This window comes from Octopus sinensis, linkage group LG14, assembly GCF_006345805.1.
Source record: "Octopus sinensis linkage group LG14, ASM634580v1, whole genome shotgun sequence".
Classification (NCBI taxonomy): Eukaryota; Metazoa; Mollusca; class Cephalopoda; order Octopoda; family Octopodidae; genus Octopus; species Octopus sinensis.
In genome coordinates this window covers 61005797-61032299 of record NC_043010.1, presented here as the reverse complement: position 1 = coordinate 61032299, position 26503 = coordinate 61005797, and the positions used below count along the sequence as shown (strand labels likewise).

General features: G+C 37.8%; 1 protein-coding gene and 1 long non-coding RNA gene across 2 annotated transcripts in view; both read left to right on the top strand.

Annotated features, from left to right (window-relative positions):
* LOC115218855 (zinc finger protein 2 homolog) overlaps nt 1-16531 on the top strand; it is a 54119-nt gene extending 37588 nt beyond the window's left edge. The window contains exon 2 of the mRNA XM_036509327.1: nt 12725-16531. Coding sequence (XP_036365220.1) covers nt 13753-15936 — 2184 coding nt within the window. The 5' untranslated portion in view covers nt 12725-13752 and the 3' untranslated portion in view covers nt 15937-16531. The remainder of the gene's footprint in view (nt 1-12724) is intronic.
* Nucleotides 16532-24590: 8059 nt separating this feature from the next.
* On the top strand, nt 24591-26207 carry LOC118766100. The gene is made up of 2 exons (XR_005002026.1): nt 24591-25788; nt 25832-26207. It is a non-coding gene; the product is annotated as an uncharacterized LOC118766100 (long non-coding RNA).
* The last annotated feature ends 296 nt before the right edge of the window (nt 26208-26503 follow it).

Here is a 26503-nt window from a genome sequence, read left to right as displayed (position 1 = left end):
CTGTTGTAGACTTGTCGTGAAAAGGTAGCAAAATTGTGAAACCAGAATTTTCATTCCTCCAGGGACAGGAGAAGTGAAATTAATCTGTCTAGTTTCTAGTCTGTTTAGACCCTCATCAGAGATTATATAGAGCCATCGTCTGTTAATAGAGAGGTAAGTATCTCATTGCTTTTGATTGTCTTTACAAACTGGACTCAGCTAAACTGGTTATGTGCTATTTACATGGTACAGCTGTATGTATGGCACACGTGCACAGATATATACAAGCATGAAATTCTCAGTCCTTGAGTCAGTTTTGTATTTATTCAGATAATATATACATACATGTGTGTGTGTGTGTGTGTGTGTACGCACACTCTCTTCTACTGACTTCTTTTTCTCTCTGTTTGATCCTCAAACTTGTCTGTATCTCTATCTCTCTTCCTCTGTATGTATACATACATGCATTACATACATACGTATGTATATATATATATATATATATATATATATATATATATATATATATATATACATACATATACACATACATACTCTTAACCCTTTTGATACCAACCTGGCTGAAACCAGCTCTGGCTCTGAGTACAAATGTCTTGTTTTCATAAGTTTTGAATTAAAATCTTCCACCAAACCTTGGTCGCAATTTATGTTCCTAAAACCAGCTGAATGATAACTAAGTTATTTTGCTAAATTCTTTGCTATATTTAAAGTAATTAAAAGAAACACAGATCATCTCAAAATAAATACAGTAACGAAAGGGTTAAACAAATATATTGTTGACAGTGACTTTGAAGTTTCGGCCAGTTAAGCCATTGGCAGTCTGATAATGGCTTAACTGGCTGAAACTGTCAATAATAGTCTTGTTTAAGAATAATAAATTTGTGCTCTACAAAAGTATAGAGGGAGCCATTAGATTAATGTGAAATTGTTTTTATTACAACTGAACATAAAAACAAACATTAACACCAATATCTTGCCATGTTGGACCATTGAACCCTGCACACTTTTTTTTCTTTCTATTTTAATAATAATAATAATAATAATAATAATTGTGTACAGTGCTCAGGTGCACTACAACTCATCTAAAGTGTGTATATAATCAGGTGTAGTTTCGGCGGATTTCGGAAAGCATGAGGGCCTTAAAAGATGCAGTGTCATGGCAGTCAACAACTGACGCAGGCAGTTTATTCCATGCTTCAGCAACTCTGAGCGTGAAAAAATGTTTCCGAAAGTCATGGGAGCTGTATTGTTTTCTGACTTTGTAGGCATTTTTTTCATTCTCTCTCCGTTTTTTTCCCTCTTGATCCTTTCTGTTGAAGAGCATAGGCTCGAAACGTAAAACACTTTTTCCATTCTTGTTCCTGAGTGTCAAACTAATACACCTGCTTGTTGTTCCTACACCTGTCTTCGTCTTTTGTTTTCTGTAAATTTGAACTATGTACATGCATGCATGCATATGTATATACATACATACATACATACAGACAGTGAGATACTGATGATAAACAAAAGTGTAACAGTACACTTATTTAGGTATATCAGGAATATATTCATGCTCACCTACAGTTTTATCTCATCCATATTGCTCACATTTATATGTATAAGCATTTATGTGTGTGTATATGTCTACATGTTCATAGTATCCCTGAATGTGTATATGTCCATACATGTTCATTGTTCACCCCCCCCCCATCAGCCATGTGTGTGTATATGTTGATATATGTACATATTATCCATGTGTGTGTGTGTATGAGTGTATGTGCTTCTGTCAGTGTGGTTTTGTAAGTTTATGTATTAATGGTTAAATAATTCTAATAACTTCTACTCTAAATAATTCAGTGAAAGAAATTTCATAGGCATTCTGTACATAACAATGCCTTTATGTCATGTTCATACACACAAACATACATTCATACCAACATATATACATACATACATAAATACGTACATACATACATATTGTATAAACATATATGCACATGATTAAATACAAGTGATTTCCTCTTTTTCCACTTCTCTCTAATCCATCCATCCATCCATCCATCCATCCATCCATCCATCCATCCATCCATCCATCCATCCATCCATCCATCCATCCATCCATCCATCCATCCATCTATCTATCTATCTATCTATCTATCTATCTATCTATCTATCTATCTATCTATATGTGTATGTAGTTTGTATTTGTGTATATAAATTTATTGATTAACTGAAAATGTTATTCTCAGCTCATAATAATAATAATAAAAGTAATAATAATAGTAATAATAGTAATAATATATATATATGCACACACACACTCTGATTTCTGTATTGAGTTCGTTCTCCTTTTTGTAAAAACTAAATGTGTGTGTGTTTGTGTGTGCATGTGTAGTATATCAGGTGTGTACAGCTACACACTGGTTCCTTCCCTCTTGTACTTCTTATGACAGATTAATTGCCAAGTGGGTGTTTATAATACATTTTGTGTGTACATACACTCTCACACACTCACAGTAACACATGTCTATCCTGATCCTCCACAGACTCTTACACACACACACACACACACACATACACACTAATACACACTCACAGTAACACACACACAGAGAGGCATACACACTTACACAAACATGGATCCTTCTCCTACACATGCTCTTTAATTGCTATGCGCATGTTTATAATATATATAGCATGCACACACACAGACACACACACACACACACACACACACAGTTTTCTCCCTCCCCATTTCACATTCTAATTGGTATGTGAGTATGTGTGTGTGTGTATCATAGCACATACACATTTAAGGTAAAACACACACACACACACACACACACACACACAGTGTAGTAGACACATGCACACGCACCTCAGTCTCTTTCCTTCTCTCTCTCTCTCTCCCTCTCTCCACCTCTCCCTCTCTCCTTCTCTCTCCCTCCCCCCCTCTCATACATCATATTTCCGTTTCACACAGGAACAAATATATACATAGCAACCTCTTTACACACACACACACACCAAGAAACACGCACACGCATACGGTGACAGACTCCTCAACCTCTTCACACACCACACACACACACACACACACACACACAGAGTAACATGAACGCATACATATGCACACATACAGCAACCTCTCTACACATACACACAGTAATATATATACACAAACACACAGACACACACACACACACCTTACACATAGTAACAGATATATCAGCCCCTTCGTACACACATACACACATCGACCTCTCTCCACACACACACACACACACACACAGTAATACACACACACACTCACTTTTCCTCATCTCCCCCTCCCCCTCCCTATTCTAATTACAATCACAAAAATCAATAGAAACATTCAGAATTTTTCAAAACGCTCTCAGCTATATCAACTACATTTTAATATCTCCCCTCATTGGATATGGCGGCGGCGGCGGCGGCGGCGGCGGTGGTGGTGGTGGTGGTAGAGGTTGTTGTAGTTGGTGGTGGTGGTAGAGAGGTTGTTGTAGTTGGTGGTGGTGGTTGTGATTGTGGTTTGGCTGTAGTAGGTTTGGAGATAGTTGTGGAGATAGTAGTTGTAGTATTAGAGGTGGTGGTGGTGGTGGTGGTGATGTTGTGGTTTAGTGGCGGTGGTGGTGGGTGACTGTTGTAGTAGAATGTGGTGGTGATTACACTAGGTAATGGCTGGGGTGGGTGTTGTTTAGCCCCAGGTCAGTGCTCCCCCACTCCAGTAAAACTGTGATCAAAGCAGTTCAAGCCATGACCATCCTGTCTTACATCTCAGGTAGCAGTGTATATCCATGACCACTGTGCTTCTGCACTTGTAAGAAAGTGAGGTGTGATTTGAGGGAAGTTTAGCTGCTGTTTCTTGCAGATCGTGTGACCACTGGCATGGTGGTTGATGGTTGTAGTTATGTCAAACAGGGTAGTGGGAGGGGAAGGCGGGAGGAGTAGAATTCTAACACACACACACACACACATATATGTATACACATGTATACAACACACACACACTACCACACATTCACTAAGCAGCAGACATATCACCACACACATATGCACATTTGTATAGAACACACACATATATACACACATGTATACAACACACACATACACACACCACACACACACACACTTGTATAGAACACATACATTTGCATACACTCACACACTAAGCACTACACATACCACTCACACACACTTGTATAGAACACACGTACACACACATATACAACACACATACACATGCACACACACTAAGCACTACACACACCACACACACACTTGTGTACAACACACATACACACACACTCACATACACACTAAGCACTACACACACACTTGTGTACAATACACGTACACACATATATACAACACACACACACACACACACACTGAGCACCACACACACAGACACAGCCCAACTGTAGCCACAATGTCGTCATTGATGATAAGCTGTGAGAATATTCCACACTGTTTTACCATTCAAACAATAATTTATACAAATCAATAATCAATTTCCTGGCTCTTCCATTTTCTAATCAGTTCAGTGTCATTGTATGTTGTACATACCATCACCATACCACTGCACGGTGTACACTACCATCTACCTCAGCCATACTGCCGTATGTTATACATACCATCAGCATATCACTGTACATTGTACATACCACTGATATACCACTGTAAATTGTACATACCACCATACCACTTACATTGTATACCATTCACAGTGGACCCAGGGCTGGACATTTTAAAAAACTGAAGGTGCCCAAATGCATGTTTTGTTGTAATTTCTGGAAACTACAATAAATGTCTGATTTAACATGAAAAAGAGTTGATGAAAAGCTTGATTTTTAAGGAATTTTACGACATTTTGAATTTGGGACGTGGGTCCAAATAAATGGTGTTTGAACAGGGTCAAGATTTTACCCGTCAAAAATCACCAAAATGAATAAAACTGGTTTGAAAATATTATTTTGTATCCAAGTGAAGAAAAGGGGCTAAAATATGGATTTTATCAAAATTCAGGTGATTTTACAACTACAGAAAGAATATCAAGTCTTGGGTCATCCCATAAATAATGCAGTTTTTTCAATTGCATGAACTAAAAGTCGGAGGGGGACGGGATAAACTACCTGCATCAATTTGCTATAAAAGCAGGTAGTAATTTTACCTTGTACTTATTCTTAGTGCAAGTTTTGAAGAGTGCAGTTCGATTTTAACAGTTAGTCTTTCAAAACTATATTGGAAGTGACAAAGGAGCATATTCGGCATATTTTGCTTTATGAGTTCAATAAAGGCAACAACACAATAAAAAGTGTGAGGAACATTAATGTAGTATATGGGGATTGGACAATAGGCATGAGCCAGGGTCAATGGTGGTTCCAGAAATTCCAAGCTGGAAATTACAGCCTAGAAGATTAGCCTCATCCTGGAAGATCTGTAGAACTTGAGAAAGATGTCCTGCAAACCCTGGTGGAACAAAATCCCATGGTAATTGTTGAGGAACTAGCAGAGAAGCTTGTATTTGGTCATTCAACCATTCATCAACACTTGTGCCATCGGAAAAGTCAGCAAATTAGGTCAATGGGTTCCTCACAAACTTTCTGAGTCTAATCGCGCACAGAGAGTGAATGTGTGCTCTTCTTTGCTGTCACATCTCACGAATGAAATTCATTTGGACCGAATAGTGACTGGTGACAAGAAATAGGTTCTCTATAAAAATGTCAAGCGCCAAAGACAGTGAGCAGGGAAAGGAGAAACACCGGCACCCCAGGCTAAAGAAGGTCTTCACTCACGTAAGGTGTTGTTATGTGTTTGGTGGGATATGAAAGGTTTAGTCCACTTTGAACTTTTAAACCCAAACTAAACGATAATGAAGGAGATCAACTGTGAGCAGCTTAAGTCAGCGTTAGAAGTAAAACAACCATCTTTGGTTACAAGACAAGAGGTGTTCTTCCATCAGGATAATGCTCAGCCACATAAAGTGAAGATGACATTCCAAAGGCTGGAGCAGCTTGAATGGGAAACGATGGTCCATGCACCATATTCGCAGGGCATTGCTCCATCTGATTATCATTCATTCCGCAGTCTTCAAAATCATTTGGATGGAAAAAGTATGAATTATGTAGATGAGGTCAGAACAGCATTGAAGGAATATTTTTCATGACGGGCAAGTGAATTTTGGAAGAAGAGCCTTGCAAGTCTACCAGATAGATGGAAGAGCATTGCCGAAAATTAAGGAGAGTATATTTTAGATTTAAAAATGAACCTTGTTTCTCTTAATTTTGAAAAACAAAAGAAGTATTAAAAAAACATTATTTATTGGATGACCTGATACATGAATTTTGTTGATGTTGGGAAATTTATCCCTGGCAAAATTTTTTCAAATTTTACAAGTGTTTTCCACAAATGTAATTTTGTGAAAAAAGGGCACATAGTAACAGCCAAAGGTTAATTAATTTTGAAAATTCAAGATATGCTTAATTAAATATCAGATTCCAAAACGTTGCCCTTTGCCCTTTTTAAAAAAAATTGATTGATATTTGATTTGCTTTTTTCCAATTTTTACCCATCTTATAATTTCATCAAATTTGGTTTTAATATTTTTATGCTAATAATATCAAAAGTATCCTTTTGAGAGCATTTTATTTTTTAAAGTGATATGGAGGAGTATGGTAGGGCAAGGGACAGCAGTAACATAACTGACAAAATTAGGGAGTAAAGTCAAGAAGGATTCATCAGACAAAAGGGATTTCAGATTGTCTGTCGTATTACAATATTGAGTGTCTGTGTAGCAACATGGTGAGCTGATAGTCAGAAGAAAGACCATTGCTATCAGATATTAGACCAGGCAGAACTGACTGAAATACCTAAACAAGACAAAGTTGTCATAATGAATGATTTCAATGTGAGAGTAGGGAGGAATAATTTTTTTTTTTTAAACCCCTGAGAACAAGGGATCAGGGACCATGGCACTGGAAAAACTATCAGCAATGACATCATACTTCTTTCTCTGTGTGTAGAGTTCAATTTCACTTTAACAAACATCATTTCCCTGCAGAAGGACCATCACTAGACCCCCTGGACACATCCAACAACCAAGCACTAACCCCATCGATGCATCCCACATCTTATTGATGACATCATGGTCAGGTGAGCTGACCTGAAAGATGCTCTCCTCCTTCATGCAGTGATGGGAGCCAAATGTGAGACAGACCAGTCCATGATTTTAACTAGAAGCTGTTTATTGTATTTGGGGGTCTTTTGGGGATGTATCTTAGTGTTTTGAGACATTGTCAACAGAATATTTGTGGAATATTCTCAGAGGGATTGGTTGCTCACCTGAATTCCCTAAAGAGTTAGCCCTTTAGTGAAAAAAAAATTAGGCAAGGCTTCTCTTGTTTAATATCTTTCATCATCAGAGCGGCAAACTGGCAGAAATGTTAGCACATGCCAGGCGAAATGCTTAACAGTATTTCGTCTGTCTTTACATTCTGAGTTCAAATTCCACTGAAGTCGACTTTGCCTTTCGTCCTTTTGGGGTTGATAAATTAAGTACCAGTTGTGTACTGGGGTTGATCTAACCAACTGGCTCCCTCGCCCAAAATTTCAGGCCTTGTACCTGGAGTAGAAAAGAATATCTTTCATCATCTGTGTAACCATACAGCTATGCAGAAAGGAATGGAGAGTGAGCAGAAGTGAGATTAACCACAGAAGGTTGCAGGCCAGCATCAATCTCACACCTGAACTGATCAATCAGGTACAATATGGCAATGACTGCACTGGTGGTTCACAGTCTTTGTCTGCAAAGCTCAGCTTTTCAATTTTACCACATAGACATTTAGTAAGATAACCAACTGCACCAATAATTGCAGATGGAAATGTAAATTGATGACCTGGGTAGGGAGCTGTAGTTTTTGATGCAGTTCTCCATAAATGCTCTCTTTCTCCCTGATTGAGAAAAAATGTTCGTATCTGTAGGGCAAATGTCTTGTATAATAACACATAATTGTTCTTTTCTGACCCAAACAATATGAGAAGCCTGTTATGTTTAGAGGGGAATGTCCCTCCAAAATTTGTTATCTTGAAATGAATGTATGTACTCCATGCCAGAAATAGCTTTTGTATTTGTCCATCGAAGGTGGGGGACAGTTTTCCAACATCAAGGTATTAACAACATGATGATGATGTATTGGAAGGTATTACCTTAATGTCATTTTTGGGGGTAGCTGATGGTCACATGTGTATTATCTTCCACTGAAATGGGATGTAATCGACATTTCCAGTTGCTTCTGGGGAAGGGGTTGAAGGCTCTTGCTGTCCCTTTTTGTGTTCAATATGTGTTTTGTAGCTATCACCTGCTCTTGAAACCCCGAAACTTAACCTCTCGATTTCAATGTAACGTATTATTAATAAGTTCAAAAGATACCACAAGACTTCCTGTCAATATTATGTATACGTATGTACATATATGGGTGTGTGTATGAATATGTATATGTATGTGTATCTCCATGTATGATTGAGAAAAGAATTGATTTAACAAAAATGAACAGCTCCATAGGAAAACAAAAGCAGTTTGTTGTTTAAGTTCATCTGTTTTATTCATAAAAAGTGAAAATGGAACATGGCTGTTCCCAGGAAGAAAATTACAAAATAAGGTCAGAAGAATTAGATTAACCTTGTGGCCTGATTCTATAAGAGAATCTTGTGATCAGCTTTGTTTGGACATAAGGTATTGCATAATGTCTAGGCTGACCCATTTAATTGCTGGAAAACAACTGATATTGAAGTTAACTTAATGCATGAGTGCATCTCTGTGTCTGTCTGTTTGTCCAGCTCCATTTGTGACCCTATTCTTCTTCCCATTTGCTTATTCCTTGCTACGCATTTTATAAGCTGAGTTTAGATCAGTTGATGCTTCACTGATTTTCAGTCAACAATGTTTGGTCGTTGTCAGTCCAAGAATTTGATGGGCGTCATTTGGGTGTCATTGGTTACATTTGAACGATTTGTTATTTGCTAAAACCTTCTAATAGGAAAAAGAATCCAGGTTCAAATTGAAGCAGAGACTGCTGTATATATCTAACTACACACACAGACACACACACACACTATTCTGCTGCTCTACACTATCAGACATCCCCTACTCCCCCACTCACTCTGGTACCCCTGATATCTCATCACCACATTTTTTTTTATCCCTTTGCCTCTCCACCAACGCACACCCTCTCTTCTACATGTCTATAGTCATGTTTCCCTTCTTCAGCAGCCAACCCGTTCTGCTCAGACCCTTTTGTCTCATGTTTTACTACTCTCTACTCCTTAATTCTTCTAGCATAATGTTGTTGCTCCCCATCTTGGGGTTTGTAGTCTTGCATGTATGTCCAGTAAAAGGAGTAATCCTGCTGTATGATGGCAAATGGTAGCCAATAACTGTATAGGAGCTTTGATATGCATGTTATGAGGAGGTTGTTACCCATATATATATATCTCAGAATTTTAATTGATTTGCTTTTCGCAGGAAGGAAAGTTTCTTGTCGAAGATACGTCTCGCTTTTATCCTTCGAAACGTAGAGTAGATGAAACCTTAGCGACTGAAGAAGGGTTTTTTTTCGTTGTGTTAACTGTCCTGTACTCCATTTTTTGTTGTTTTTAAAAAAAATGTCCTGTTCCTTTGGTTTGTGTCTATGTTTTCGTTTCTCTTTGTGTTCGACGTCCCCTTGGTGTCCTGTACTCATATATGCGTGTATATGTACATGTAGAGGTAGGTACGTACATATATGTTTATATATATGCATATGTTTTATTTCATTTATTAATATATATATATATATATATATATATATATATAATATATATATGTATACTCACGATCATTTTAACATTCACTTTTACCTACTTGCATGGGTCAGATGAAATTCATTGAGGCAGGTTTTCTAATATTTCCTTACAACTGGACATGGTTCCATGGAACAATGGAAAAATGACAACTTGTATCGTGACATTTATTTACGACTATTACACACACACACACACACACACACGGACGCATGCATATACAGAAGTATATATGTATTCATATCTATCTATCAATCTATGTATATATGTATATACACATAAGATACATGAGTATGTGACCTCGTGTGTACCGTTGGCGATTTTTTTTCCTCTGTCTTCCCTTCTCTGGATCTTTCCTTCTCCTATGTGTCTGACGAAGAGCTCCGCTCGAAACGTTAAACCCTCCTTCTTCCCTTCTTTCTTGAGCGTCCAATAATACTATATTTGTTCCACGTCCTCGCGTTGTTGTGTTTTCTTGTGTTTTCTTGTTTGGATTAACTATATATATATATGTGTTTGTGTGTGGTGCACATGAAAACTTTTGAAGTTATTCTTTCATGTTACCACATCACTCACCATCCATTCAATAAAAGCCTCCTCTCTCTCTTTCTCTCTCCCTCACTCTCTCTTTCTCTCATAATATATCTTCTCTTGGCATCTGAGATCTGGCAGTAATATTAGAATATACTTTCCTGATGAGGTCTAGCAAGAGTGAAATATGTTAAGAGTTGTCACCTCATTACCAATGATAAACATTTCCTCCTTGCATTGTTTTCCTAATTAATTCTAATTAATTTAATTATAGACTAGGCCTACTTACTACAATTAATTATTAAGATAATGATTTTTTTTCTAATGATTAAGGCTGCAGTTAAATTAATTAAAATATCTTGGCTCACTACATTAATATGTTAATGCCTTTTTACTGTCTTTTTGTATATAAATATAGAAGACATAAAGATTGTTTGCCAACACAACATGGCAGTCCTGGTTTAGGACGAATGTTGCTGTAATTTAAGCCCCAGGAGACATCCTGGAAATAACCTGAAAATCATGATACACAGATTTTGTTTTGAATAGTGGGGGTGCTAGAAAATATAAGGACACAGATCATGTCATATAGCCAGCTGGAGACGATGTCTCCTGGGGCTAAATTACAGCAACATTCATCCTAAACCAGGACTGCCATGTTATGTTGGCAAACAATCTTTACTCCAAAGTACTGTTGCTGAATATCTCTCATTGTGGGATTTAGAAATACTCTTTTACTCGTTTCAGTCGTTTGAATGTGGTCATGCTGGAGCACTGCTTTTAGTCAAATAAATCGACCCTAGGACTTATTTTTTGTAAGCCTAGTACTTATTCTATCGGTCTCTTTTTTGCCGAACTGCTAAGTGACAGGGACGTAAACACTCCAACATCGGTTGGCAAGAGGGGACAAACACAGACACAAACATCAAACACTTACATACATATATATATAACGGGCTTCTTTCAGTTTCCATCTACCAAATCCACTTGTAAGGCTTTGGTCAGCCAGAGGCTATAGCAGAAGACATTTGCCCAAGGTGCCATGCAGTGGGACTGAACCCGGAACCATGTGGTTGGGAAGCAAGCTTCTTCCCACACAGCCACTCCTGTCTCATGTCTCATTTCCTAATAGAAGAAGTAATATAAAAAATACACAAAATGTTTATTCAAGGCATTGATCTGGCAGGGCTGCTGGCACCCCAGGGGAAATGTCCACTGGTGTTTCATGCATCTTTACATTCTGCATTCAAATTCTACCAAAGTCTACTTCACCTTTCATCCTTTCGGGATCAATAAAATAAGTACCAGTCATGTACTGGGGTCAATGTAACTGCCTTATCCCCTCCTCCAAAACTTGCTGGCCTTGTGCCAAAATGTGAAATCAATGTATGATGCTTATTTACATACATGTTTATTCCTATATTTATTTATATACAATGTATATTTACATGTAATTCTTATTTGCATATGATATTTATTAATATGTAATGTTTATTAATAGACAGTGTTCATTGTTATACGTTTATCAATGGTACATGTGAAGGCAGTGAGCTGGCAGAATCATTAGCACGCTGGGCGAAATGCTTAGCAGTATTTCACCTGTCTTTACGTTCTGAGTTCAAATTCCACCAAGGTCAACTTTGCCTTTCATCCTTTCAGGGTCGATAAATTAAGTACCAGTTGCGTACTGGGGTTGATCTAAATGACTGGCCACCTTCCCAAAAATTTCAGGCCTTGTGCCTAGAGTAGAAAAGAATATTTCAAGTGGCTTGAACTCTTTACATGAACACCACCCTGTACATAACTCCATGTCCCCCTACATGGCCTTGCTTTTTGCTTTTTGAGCCAAAAAATTAACTAACTAACTAACATAATGTTTATTTGTCAACACCAACATCAAAATAAAAATCAAATGGAAATTGTAGTTAAGATACCCGTGCCAGTGGCACGTAAAAACACCATCCGAACATGGCTGATGCCAGCGCCGCCTTACTAACATCTGTGTCAGTGACGCATAAAAAGCACCAACCGATCATGGCCGTTTGCCAGCCTCCTCTGGCCCCTGTGCTGGTGCCACATAAAAAGCACCCGCTACACTCACGGAGTGATTGGCATTAGGAAGGGCATCCAGCTGTAGAAACACTGCCAAATCAGACTGGAGCCTGGTGCAGCCTCCTGGCTTCCCAGACCCCAGTCAAACCATCCAACCCATGCTAGCATGGAAAACAGACGTTAAACGATGATGATGATGTTTATTTATATGCCATGCGTATTATATAACATTTATCTATATGTTATTATATAACATTTATCTATATATAATGCTTATTTCCCACCTTTTATTTTGCAGACAAAGACATTCGCAAGATGGACTCCATATCTGATGTGTTTGAGAGACACCGAAGTAATTATATTCGATAAAATATGGTCACTATGCGCCCATCAACTGTTCTACAACCTCCGTGTTTATTATTATCAAGCACCATCATTGACTTTACATAGTCTCTATTCTTCGTTACATTTATTCATTTTTTTTTTTTAAGTAATTATTTGATTTCTGAAATTAGCAATTTGATTTCAAGATATTTACTGGTGGAAGACAACAATAAAATATTGCCAGACTCGTGATTGTGATGTGCAAAGAAAAACCCATCAAATTTATTAATTACTCTTACATGATTGATGGATTAATTAATGTGGGATCAGCGAAATCTTCCAGTTGTAAAATCAGGCTGCAAAAGGAGCAAAGAAAGTCTCTGCCTGAAGAATATTGAATAAAAAAAAAGTGCTGAGAGACTTTCACCAAACACACTCACATATACACACACACACACTGTCTTTGGAAGAAAATAGTGAACCATCTCTGTTAAAACATCAATTTTCAAAAAAACTCAGATAGCTTGCATCTTTAATTCAGACATTCAGCATACATCTATATGTATATATATCTATATTAAGTGACACAATATATATATTACATGTATATGAACATAAATATATATTAAACTACATAAAGCACACACACCCACATGTATACATATACACACATTCATTGAATAACTTAACTTGTATATGTATATGCACAGACATACACATACACGCTTGTGATTAATCTTGAATCAAACCTCATTTTATCAGTGTCCAACCATGACAGTCACTGTGAGCTCTGTTGCTATAACAGCAGGTACGATATCTCACATGTAATATTTTCCTGATTAATCTCTACACCCACTGGATCTATACAATCATTTAATTTATTACACGCAGTTTATCCCCTTCAAACCAATTAATCTTTTACATATCGAGCCGATATTGACCACAAGACCAGAGTGCAAAATTTCTTGTATGGTTTAATTAAAACCAGGTTAAAGCTTGAAAATGGACGGATACATGAGTGAGAAGACGATCCATTGCAATGTCCCCAGCCAACAGTTCCAGCCTCATTACGCTCTGCCCACGCACGGCCGGATGTCACATGCAGCTGAAAAGCAATTCTCTATGGACATGTGCAGCAAGCAGTTTGCACAGAGCTGCTATTTCCAGGCTGCCGTCTCGCATGACCGACCAATGATTGTGCCATGCAGCAACATCTACGCCAAGCAATATGCATCCCAGAACTGTTATCTGCAAGCGGCTGCCGCTTCCCTGTCTTTGAACGACCAGCGTTGTCAACAGAGTCCCGTTCACATGACCACGCCGCATCCTCCCCAGAGTCCCCTCCAAGGGTCAGTCCTGAGGCAGGCCCACGACCAGCACATTTCAAACCAGAGTCATCACGGTCAGGTCCTGGAACCGCTCTCCATTGAAAAACCGTCTCTGCTGTCGCCAAGGAGCAGTTCCACCGAATCAGCTTGTCAGCAGCAGCAGCAGCAGCAGCAACAACAACAACAACAACAGCAGCAACAACAACAACAGCAACGGCAACAACAACAACAACAGCAACAACAAACACAACCTCAACAACAACAACAACAACAACAACAACCAGAAGCTGCCAAACCGTTTGTGAGCCACAGCCCCTCCCCCAAGACACTGCTTCCTCCCAACCACCTCCACCACCACCACCACCACCATCACCATCCCCACGGTAATCATAGTATTAGCTATCATCATCATCATCACGTTCATAATAGCACCAACAGCAATAACAGTTGCTGTGGTGGTGGAGGAGGTGGTGGTGGTGGCGGTAGTAGCTGCAGAGCGAACAATGCCACCCCAAACTGTATCACCCCCACTCCTACCCCTACACCTCCCGCCTGCAGCAGCACCCCCACCACCAACAGCAGCAACAGCAACAATATCAATAATAACAATAATAATAATAATAACAATAACAGCAGCAGCACCGGCAGCAGTAACAACAGCAGCAAAATCAGCAACAACAACAACAACAGCAGCAACAATAGTACCAACAGCAACAATGACATCAATAAAAGCATCAGCATCAACAACAACAACAACAACAACAACAGCGAGGAGAAGAATGTAAAATGCGTGAAGCCTTTCCATTGTACAGATTGTCCGAAGCAGTTTGCTCAGAGACACACTCTTCAGATTCACAAGAGATCCCACACAGGAGAGAAACCATTCCACTGTGACACTTGTTCCAAGCAGTTTGCTCGACGTGACAACTTGAAAATCCACCAACGTATTCACTCAGGTGAGAAACCGTTCACCTGTGAGTTTTGCCAAAAAAAGTTTGCCAGAAACGACAAACTGCAAATCCACAGGCGTTCTCACACCGGCGAGAAACCATTTCCTTGTGATTTCTGCTGTAAACAGTTTGCGCAGAGGGACAAGCTACGAATGCATCGCAGGACACATACGGGGGAGAAGCCATATTCTTGTGATATATGTTCCAAATGTTTCGCCCAACGAAATACTCTTCAAACCCATAAACTCACTCATTCCGGAGAGAAACCTTTCCAGTGTCAACTTTGTCCGAAGCAATTTGCTCGTAAAGACCACCTGCAAATTCATACCCGAACCCATACAGGGGAGAAACCGTTTCAATGCAGCGTTTGTCCAAAGAAGTTTGCACGAAGAGATAAACTGCAGATGCACCAAAGAACTCATTCTGGGGAAAAACCGTTTTGTTGTTCCCTTTGTCCTCGGCAATTTTCCCGCAAGGATAAGCTACAGATCCACCACAGGGTACATTCTGGTGAGAAACCATACGAGTGTGGAGTTTGCATGCGCCGATTTGCCCAGCGGGACCGCCTCCAGCTACACCAACGAACCCACACAGGGCTAAAACCATACCCGTGTGATCTGTGTATCCAGAGGTTTGCCCGCCGGGACACGTTACAAATCCACCGACGGACTCACACTGGAGAGAAACCGTTCCATTGTGAGGTGTGTGGTAAAGCTTTCTCCCAGACGGGCAAACTACAACGACACAGACGAACACATAAGCAACTAAGAAAAAGCAGTACGAGTGGAGCTGTCGGTTCTACTTTAGGGGCTGGTTTAGGGGCTGGGGCTACAACTGCTGCTAATTCATGTAAAAATGTTAAAGAGTACACCCCATTAAATACCATTTTATGGCAGACTATATATTAATGGTTAATTGGTAGTCGTGTGAGAAGTTTATGGCTTCTACAGGGAAGCAACCCCCTGGGTCAGGGGCAGTTTTATTATTGCATGTTACTCACCGCAAACATTAGTCTCTCGGTGGGTCTGAATGGTTATTACGAAATAATAACAAATGGAATTGATGTCTCTTCTGACCCAAAACTGTTTCTAAAAACAAGTTTATCTTTCACTCATTCTTCCATCAATTTTTCTTAGAGAGTTTTTCACTCGATTCTTCTGAATTAGTTCTGTAAAATTCTGTCAAAGGTCAACATTTGACAAACTAGTGACCCGGTTGTTTTGTAGTTTAGTTTCACTTTAGGCCCCTTCGGTCCTATAGAAAATCCGTTTAGCTGTAAATAGGAATGATGTGGACAATCCTAATTAATTAAATATTTCTTGTTAACATCCTGGTATATCCTCATTGGTTAAACACCACCCTTAACATACCCCACTTTGCCTACCTCCCTGGGTGGGGAAGAAATGAAATAAAATATAAAAAAATATACTTACAAAAAAAAATGGAAGCATTTTTGAAAATTATTTCAAGCAAAAGTTATAATTTATTTGTAAATTAAAAAAATATTAACATTAAAAAAACAACAAATTTTCCCCTGCCATCATCATCATCACCATCAGTATCATCACCATTGGCATCTATCATCAGTAGGGAGTGAACCAGTTTTGACTGGTTGCAATTGTCACTTGCTCCTCTGAGTAACATAAATCAGCTGGGAGGATAGGGTAGATGTGGACCCTTCATTCTGTTCTTGTCAGTCACTTAGCAAATAGTTAGTGGGGAACAATGTGTGGGGTTATCATTGGTGGGTGGGACAGACGTGGATCTGATTGGATTAGGGTCCTTCATTTCTTCACACACTGACACTCCCCCCCCTTCTGTGAGGTGTCCTAATGTCCTTGATGTAAACTCTCTCACCCAAACCCTGCTAGGGGACACTTGAGTGTTGCGGTTAAATATTTCTTGTCTACAGTATGGAGGGAATGTAAAACAGATCTGTCTTCTGGGATAGGTTGCTAGTCTTCCACATGTTAACTTCTTCTCACTGACTAAGTTCTGTCTAAGAGTTAACTGTGCTACCCAGAGTAAAAAAACAAACAAAAAGCTAATTATGTTGGTAATGGGAAGGAACTCACAACCTCTGAGTTAGAAGATCAGTAGTTTACCCACAGGACCATCATAACTCACCCTGCCAATCATCAAACATTGATTTCTTAACTCATCCCTATGCTCGCACACACACACACACAACTCTATTCATGGTGTGTCTTTTTTTAATTATCATAATTAGTACTGCTAATGAAGTTTCAAAAACAGTGGTGTCCAACACTAAATACTTTGTGCTGTATTGCATTGCTGAAGACTGTGTCTTTGGATTTGCCACCTTAATTGCAGTTTGTTATTGTCAAAATATGAAGATGCCATTGCAAGTGAGAGGCATCAACCAATCAACTAAATGGAATTAAATAGCTTAAATATAACAATTTGGTGCAGGATGGAGAATTACGCGGCTTTTAATGCACCACAGGAATTAATTCTGTATTAGTACAAACACACACACACAGAGAAAGTTATTAATAGGGGATTATCACTAAGGTGGTGAGCTGGCAGAATCGTTAGCACGCTGGGCGAAATGCTTAGCGGTATTTCATCTGTCTTTACGTTCTGAGTTCAAATTCTCCCGAGGTCGACTTTGCTTTTCATCCTTTCAGGGTCGATAAATTAAGCACCAGTTGCATACTGGGGTCTATCTAATTAACTGGCCCCCTCCCCCAAAATTTTGGGATTATCAATCTGGGCAAAATACTTCTCAAGCTCTTTGTTAATGCACAAGGCTAGTAAAAGGTTTTCAGGTTGGTATTGAATTCCAGCTAATTCTAAAGCAGGGTCCAAACTTAAAGCCCATCACCAGTTGATCCTTGTAAATTCATGGTTGCATTCCCCAGTTAATCTAGTCTTTTATATGTATATACTTGTGTGTGTGTGCATGTATATATACACAAAAAAACAAGCACTAGTATATTGGTCACTAGAGTGGGTATATAAATATTCATACAGTTACAGTATTTTAGAGCCATTTCTGCTGGTTTTAACAATTCATTTCATACACAAGAGTTTTAGGAAACCCAATCTTAGCATTTCTTGTGTGTGAGACTAATTGGTAAAATCTGTTGAAATGGATCAACAATACTTTATAGTATAAATAGCAATACACACACACACACAGAGTTGTATTGACTAGACTATTGGATATTGTTATACACCATGGGCCACAATGTGCTTATAATTCTGTCTTGATTTCACCCTTGTTTCCCATCTTGGCCTAACTTGTTTAACTAAATTGTCTTCCCATCATTGTGGATGCCTTCTGAGTGGCCTTTTCTAATTTTTTGGATACCATTCAGCAACTGCATGGCTCCACCTGGTGTCTGTGAATCTTGTGACATGTCCAGTCCAATAGAACTTAGGCTTTTGGTGTTCTCTGATCACATTTCTCACTCTGCTCTGCTTTGCTCTTGAATTCTCTTGTTGTGGATATGCTTTTGCAATGATATTCCTTGCATGGATCTTTCCATGGATCTGTGTTGCCAGTTGATGTTCTTCCCTGGGCTATACTCCTCCACAGTTATGGTCCTAGACTAAGATCTACAAGTACTAAAATCCCTCAATATTGCAGTAGTGACCGGTTGATTTGGCAGACTCTTTAGGGCTTTGCACAAAATATCTGTTACTTAGGTACCGTTCTGTATATTTTTAGTTCAAATCATGGTGAAGTTAGCTTTGTGCTTCCAGGTTCAATGAGTTAAGTATCAAGGTCAAATTAATATTCCTCTAAAACATCTGAGACGAAAATGGGATTATTAATTGAAAATCCAATCTAAAAGATTTTATATTATTTTTGTCAGTTCTTATTAGTTCCACCTGTTTAGTATGGTAAGCACCATACAAGAGGTACTATCTCAGTGATCTGAATCCACTGGCTGTTGTAACCACTTCAATTGTATTTGCTAACACCCTCAAGGGAGGCATAACCTTCATATAACCTAAACCTCTTCTCCTTTAGAAATACAGGGCATTGTGCTTTAAGGACTCCTTTTCCTTCTCTCATAAATCCAAAACTTTATGCTTAGCAAGTCAGTCTGATATCATCATCATCATCATGACCACCACCATTTAATATTTGCCAGAAATGATCCAGTATCTAGTTTAATTACATTAAACTATTTTAGTTTCAGTCTCTTATGATCTGGGTTCAAATCATATTAGGGATCAGTTTTCCATTTCATACTTCTGGGGTCCTTAAAATAAATTCCTGTCAGTTGCTGTGGTCCATGTAATTGACTATAATCACCCCTATAAATCTGTGGCCTTGTGTCGATGTTAGAAATTATTATTATTATTATTATTATTATTATTATTATAGGTTAACCTTAATACATGAATCAATAAAACCTTGACATAAATGCCATTTCATCCTTCTACCTTCTGGTTTGCCTTTCAATCCTCCAGGGGTTGATCAAACAGCTCCTAGTACAACTTAGGGGTTCACTATATTCCCTGCCCTCCTCTTGAGCTTATGATTATGGGATCAATATTAGTATCCTTATTGTTATATTATTAGTGCTATTGGTCAATGATAGAATCAGTAGAGCATCAGATAAAACACCTTGTGGTATTTACCTCCATCCTTTTATTTTCTGAATTCAAATTGCATGGAGGTTGAGAAACTGAACTTTAATTCTCCTCCTTCCAAGTATGTGGGGGAGGGGGGAGAGGGGAGGGATAAAATATGTAAGTACCAGTCATACAATGAGGTCAGTTTAATAATTTAGGGCTTTCCTCTACCCCTAGAACATTGTATGGGTTTGTGCCAAAGTTAGAAACTATTACTACTACTACTACTACTACTACTACTACTACAAAGTATGTTAAGAGCATATTAAGGCAGCATGCTGGACATAATGCTTAGCAGTGTTGCTTCCAGCTTTACATTCTGAGTTCAAATTCCGCTGAGGCCAACTTTTGCCTTTCATCATTTTGGGGTCAATAAAATATGTACCGGTTGAATATTGGGGGGGGGGGCCTATGTAATCAACTATCATCCTCCCCCAAAATTTCAGGCCTTGTGCCCTATAGTGGAAAGGATTATCATAGGGCATATTTGTGTGTGTAAGATAAATAGTAAATGAAATCTGGGAACCTTTTATGAATTGCACCATTTCCTGGATGTTTTGAAGAGAGGCATCCTTGCCACAACTTCTCAATTCCTCCCCTCCTCATTTGACCTTTAACCTCTTTCCTCATACTAGCCACAAGAAGTTCTAAGGGCCACATCACTGCCTTTCTGACTAAAAAAAAATCCCTTTCTATCACTGGCTTTATTTTTATCTGAGACAAACCAGATATTTCTAAGGGATCATTTAGGGGTTATGTAAAGTAATAGCAGCAGTTGTTACATACACACGCACACACACACACACACACCACACACACACACATGAGTAAACACATAATTGTGAAACAAGGTGGGGAAAGAATAGTACTCAAATACCAAAGGTAGAGCAGCATGTTTTTTTTTATTAAAGCTGCAAAACCATCACAAAAAAACTGCTACTCAGAGTTTCATGTTCCTGTTCATTGGGAAGTTGTGATACATATATACAGTAAGGGTCAGGCTCTGAAGACCAAATTAATATCCCTTGACAATCACACACACACACACACACACAGAGTTAGTGGTGCAATAAATTCTGTAGGGATTTCAAGAATCCCTAACATGTGAGAAGCAAACTTACAAAATAGAAATTTCTATGTTCTACATCTTAAACCCAGTGAATATGATTGAAATATAGATGTGGGGTTTCTGATTAGGGTGACCCCCTACTGGTCATGTGAAGTGGGAGTGAGTACAGGCGTTGGACGCATACACATATATATACACACACAGTGCTGATTAGAGATTTGAAGACAGTCTCAGCCATAGTATAGATGAGGGTAGGCTTATCAGTTTAAAAAGAAGAAATAATATATATATATATATATATATATATATATATATTCAATTAGAGGTTGTGTTGACCTTGTGAAGGGATGGTTTCATCCAAGGAAATACTGGTTCAATACCTAGTATTTTGGAGGAATTAATTTCCTTAGAATTATAGGTGTATATATAATAACATAGTTTATATTCATTAAACATCACATAAATATATAATATATATATATGTATATGAATGTGTGTGTGTTGTTTGTTTTGTGTTCTGTTATAATAAAAACAAGTTTCCATTTATCTGATGGATTACTCCTAAAAGTAAAAATTTATTATTCTTAAACATGGATATTATTGCCAGTGACTTTGAAGTTTTGGCCCATCCAATGATGGCCTAACTGGTCGAAACTTCAAAGGCACTGTCAATAATATTCATGTTTTAGATCAATATATATACACACATATATGTATGTATATACATATATATATGTTTGTGTGTATACATACATACATATAGGTGTGTTCATAGCATGGTTCTGTACTGTATGTGGTAGGTATAGTTGTGTATGTGTATTATAGTGAGTTAACTATATCAATGGAAAATGACCTTTCACATTGACTGAGTTTTGTTATCTGCTCAAACGATACTGTAATATTTGTCTGTATGGACACACACGCTTGACCTAGCTCACCATACTCATGGAGGAGAAACACACACACACACACACACACACACACACATAATGTCGTATACAAACACATTGTATTTATTTGTTTTGGGATTTAAAAGTGAAAATAAAAATGGGAAAATAAGGTAAATAAAAACGATGATATCCTCCCCCCATGCAAGACCAGCCCAGCCCAGCTCAGCTCCACTCTTAACACTGCTCTCTCAATGATAATATAACAAGAACAACAACATTTGTCAACCATGTAGTCTGTTTATATGATGTACCCTGCTGTGTTGTATAGCAGCATATTCTTTCTACAGGACATAGGATCAATTGACAGAGAAGCCATCGGTCAAAGCAAAACATTATTGCCATCACCATCACCATCATCATCATTATCAATGACAATGTCTGTAGTAGTCAGACACCAGCACTATCATCATCATCATCATCATCATCTTTGTTGTCATCATCATCATTATTATTGGTGTACCATGGATTTAGCTAATGCTGACATTATAATGTGGGGGTGGGCATATGTGGTTTGGTGAAGTGATCTACAAGATATAGGGTTTGCCAGAAGTCAGCAAATAATAGCACCACTGCACACACACACACACACATACTCATGGATGTGTACAGGCACAACAATACACCCTGTATATACTTATACATACACATGTATAGATGGATACAGTTAAAAGTTTACCTGAATTACTATTTCCATATAAATAAAGATATATAAATCTCTCTCTCTATATATATATATTGGTTCTATATTGATGCATGTATATATATATATATATATATATATATATATATATATATATATATATATATATATATACAAGTATGTATGCATATGTACATATTGAATTTATGTACAAATATGCACACATATACAAACATATGCATGCATATATTGTATATATATATATATACCTGATATGTATATATATCATATATAATGATATATGTGTATATATATATATATATATATAAACACACATATATATATGTATGTATATATCATACAATGATATGTGTGTGTGTATATACCTATGTATTTCATATATATGTATGTATATATATATATATATATATATATCATATACATATTTATTGATACTATAAACAGGAAAATAGAATAAATAGAACTCAAACACATGAGTATATATATATATTTATTTTATTAATCTGCAGATGTTACAGTGTGACTCAAAGGCTTAGAGTTTCGTGCACTGGAACTGAGCAAACTGGTTTCACATTATTGGAATTAATTTGATACCAGTTTGGTAAGTTCTGTTACGTGAAACCCTCAGCCTTTGAGGCATTCCGTAACCTCTGCTGTTCCCTAATAAAAATATATTCAATCACATACACAAATATTGCAAGAGACCCCTGCATTGGGCCCATCTTTGTTTTTATTTATTGCTTCTCTCTCTCCCTCTCTTTCTGCACACACACATAAAATGACACATGTGTGGAACACTTAGATTCAGGACTCTGAGTTTCTGTGTAGCAACTCAACAAATGCTGTGTGTCATCAGCTTTTGTAAGTTTAATTCATGTTTACTACATACGTACGTACATACATAAAAAAATAAAGGAAAAAGGAGCACTCCGTCGGTTTACGACGACGAGGGTCCCAGCTGATATGATCAACGGAACAGCCTGCTCATGAAATTAATGTGCAAGTGGCTGAGCATTCCACAGACACGTGTACCCTTAATGTAGTTCTCAAAGTGTGACAAGGCCGACCCTTTGAAATATAGGAGCAACTCATTTTTGTCAGGTGAATGGACTTGAGCAACGTGAAATAAAGTGCCTTGCCCAAGGACACAACACGTCACCGGGAATCGAACTCATGAACTTACGATCATGAGCCGAATGCCCTAACCACTTAGCCACGCACCATCACATACATACATACACACACATACACATATACATAGAAATGATTGTTATCTAGTATAGTATTCTAATGAAACAAAAGCCCTGTTAATTCACTGATGATTCATTAATCAGTGGAGCTGTTGATGAAGTATTATATGCAAATTAGATCTCTCCAATATACTGAAGCCCCTAATAAGACTGGGTTTATTCGTAGTTCTAACGGAGACTGTTAAAAAGGGGGCACACAGTCACTGATGGGATCCTTACACAGGGATTGAACCTAATACAGCTGACTTCTTATTACTGTCCACACTTATATACAGTACAAAGATCAGGTATGTATATATATATGTATGTATATATATGCCTATATTACATAAAATAGTATATTGAGACTAGTGTAAATATATGGATGTATTTTTACTCATACAGTATATAGAGAGCAGGTGTTTATATATATCTGTCTGTGTTGCATCATACAGTGTGTATAAGGACCAGGTGTACATATCTCTACATGACATCATGCAGCATTGACTAAAATCTGAATAATTCTATATATTTCATCCCGCTGTGAAATTAGGCCCCATGGGGGTCCTCTTTTTGTCAGCTGTGGGTGAAGAACCTGTGGACTGGCTTCATTGATATTTCACACTGCTGAAAAACACACACATCCATGACTCTGTATATTTATCCACAACGCATACAACGGATTGACACTGTACTTATATATACATACATACATATATATTCTCTTACTTGTTTCAGTCATTTGACTGCGGCCATGCTGGAGCACCGCCTTTGGTCGAGCAAATCGACCCCGGGACTTATTCTTTGTAAGCCCAGTACTTATTCTATCGGTCTCTTTTGCCGAACCGCTAAGTGACGGGGACGTAAACACACCAGCATCGGTTGTCAAGCAATGCTAGAGGGACAAACAGACACACAAACATATACACACACATGCATATATATATATATACATATATACGACAGGCTTCTTTCAGTTTCAGTCTACCAAATCCACTCACAAGGCTTTGGTCGGCCCAAAGCTATAGCAGAAGATACTGAACCCGGAACCATGTGGTTCATAAGCAAGCTACTTACCACACAGCCAGTCCTGCGCCTATAAAAATTATATTGTGGCAGCGGTGGGATATATATATATACATATATATATATATATGTATGAATGTCTGTATCTATTTTGCCATCACAGCATGTTATAAATGAATATTGAAACCACAAACAATATGATTAATAAGATATATATCCACAGTAAGTGTAGAGGCCTGTGTGGTTTATCCATGGGTCAGATACATTAAACATATTGTATGATATCAGCAAATGTGTGTGTGTGTGTACAATGTTTTTATACATGTATTCTTTCACGTTATCACCGTTCGCATCACCAAACTCTGGGCGTGTGGGTGTTTAACATTAACATGTGCCATATTCCTCGCTATCCCAATGGCCTACACCATCTGGTTGTTCAACTTCCAGTCCTCCATAAAAATAGATTTGGGCCTTGTCTAGTGTAATAACAGAGCCGGCTTTCTGATGGAGAAAGAAAAAGATCATGTGGCTATCGACTGATACATCTTTATGTTTACATACATATGTATACACAACTATGCACTTTCTGTTTCTCTGTCTCCTCACACCTACACACACACACACACTTGAATTATATATGTATGTATATGTTCATGTGTATGTATACATGTATATAATACCTTTGTTCTTCAAACCACTTGTTTCATTTTAAAATGATTCCCATCAGAGTGAGAAGTCCATGAATGATTACTTTAGCTCTGCATTCCTAGCATTGAGTACTTTTGTTGATTGTAGTAAATCCTGTTATCAATAACATACACCTTCAGTTATGTGTGTGTGGAACTAATTTAACAATATATATGTGCATATGTACACACACATACGTACACCATTTATTTGTGTATGTGTGTATATATATATATATATATAATTATTTAAAAGTTTGCATTATGATTTAGGAGTTGTAGTGCAAGCTCTTAAATAACAAAGCTATGGTACTCTACACTTATATTTTGTATTAAGTACTACACCTGAAAGGTAGTCCACTTTTTAATCAATTTCAGTAAATTAATGACATAGCTTTACATATATACACACACACCACACATATCTTTTTACATATGTGTATATATATATATATATATAATTATTTAAAAGTTTGCATTATGATTTAGGAGTTGTAGTGCAAGCTCTTAAATAACAAAGCTATGGTACTCTACACTTATATTTTGTATTAAGTACTACACCTGAAAGGTAGTCCACTTTTTAATCAATTTCAGTAAATTAATGACATAGCTTTACATATATACACACACACCACACATATCTTTTTACATATGTGTATATATATATATATATATAATTATATACACTAATTTACATATATGTGTGTGCTTGCACAGATGTGTGTCTGTGTGTGTATATATGTATATATACACACAGCTGGAAACTTACTCTCCCACTCGCTACTACACACACACATACATATATACATACATACACACATATATATATGTATACAGTCTCGATCCATCTCAGGCCCTGTGTCTGTCTCATTCACCATTGTTCCACTAAAAACTGTTTAAAATAATCAAAAAATTAATAATAAAGTAACCATTAAAACAAAGAACCATTGTCATTGTTGCGTTTGTTATTGTTGCAGTCTTGTGTGTCTCTTTTCCATTCTCTTCTCTGTGAAGAGAGCATGGGCCACCTTGTTCGTGGCGCCCTAGATGGCAAGTGCAGGCAAAGCAGAGAGAAAAAGTGCTTTGAGGACACAGTCAAAGCATCACTGAAATGTTCTGAGATCAACCCCGACACTTGGGAAGCACAAGCACAAGACCCCACCCTGCCTGGTGAAGCTGCTCCAGCAGAGGTGCCACCTCTTATGAACAGAATTGTAAGGGCACAAAGAAGGCGCAGACT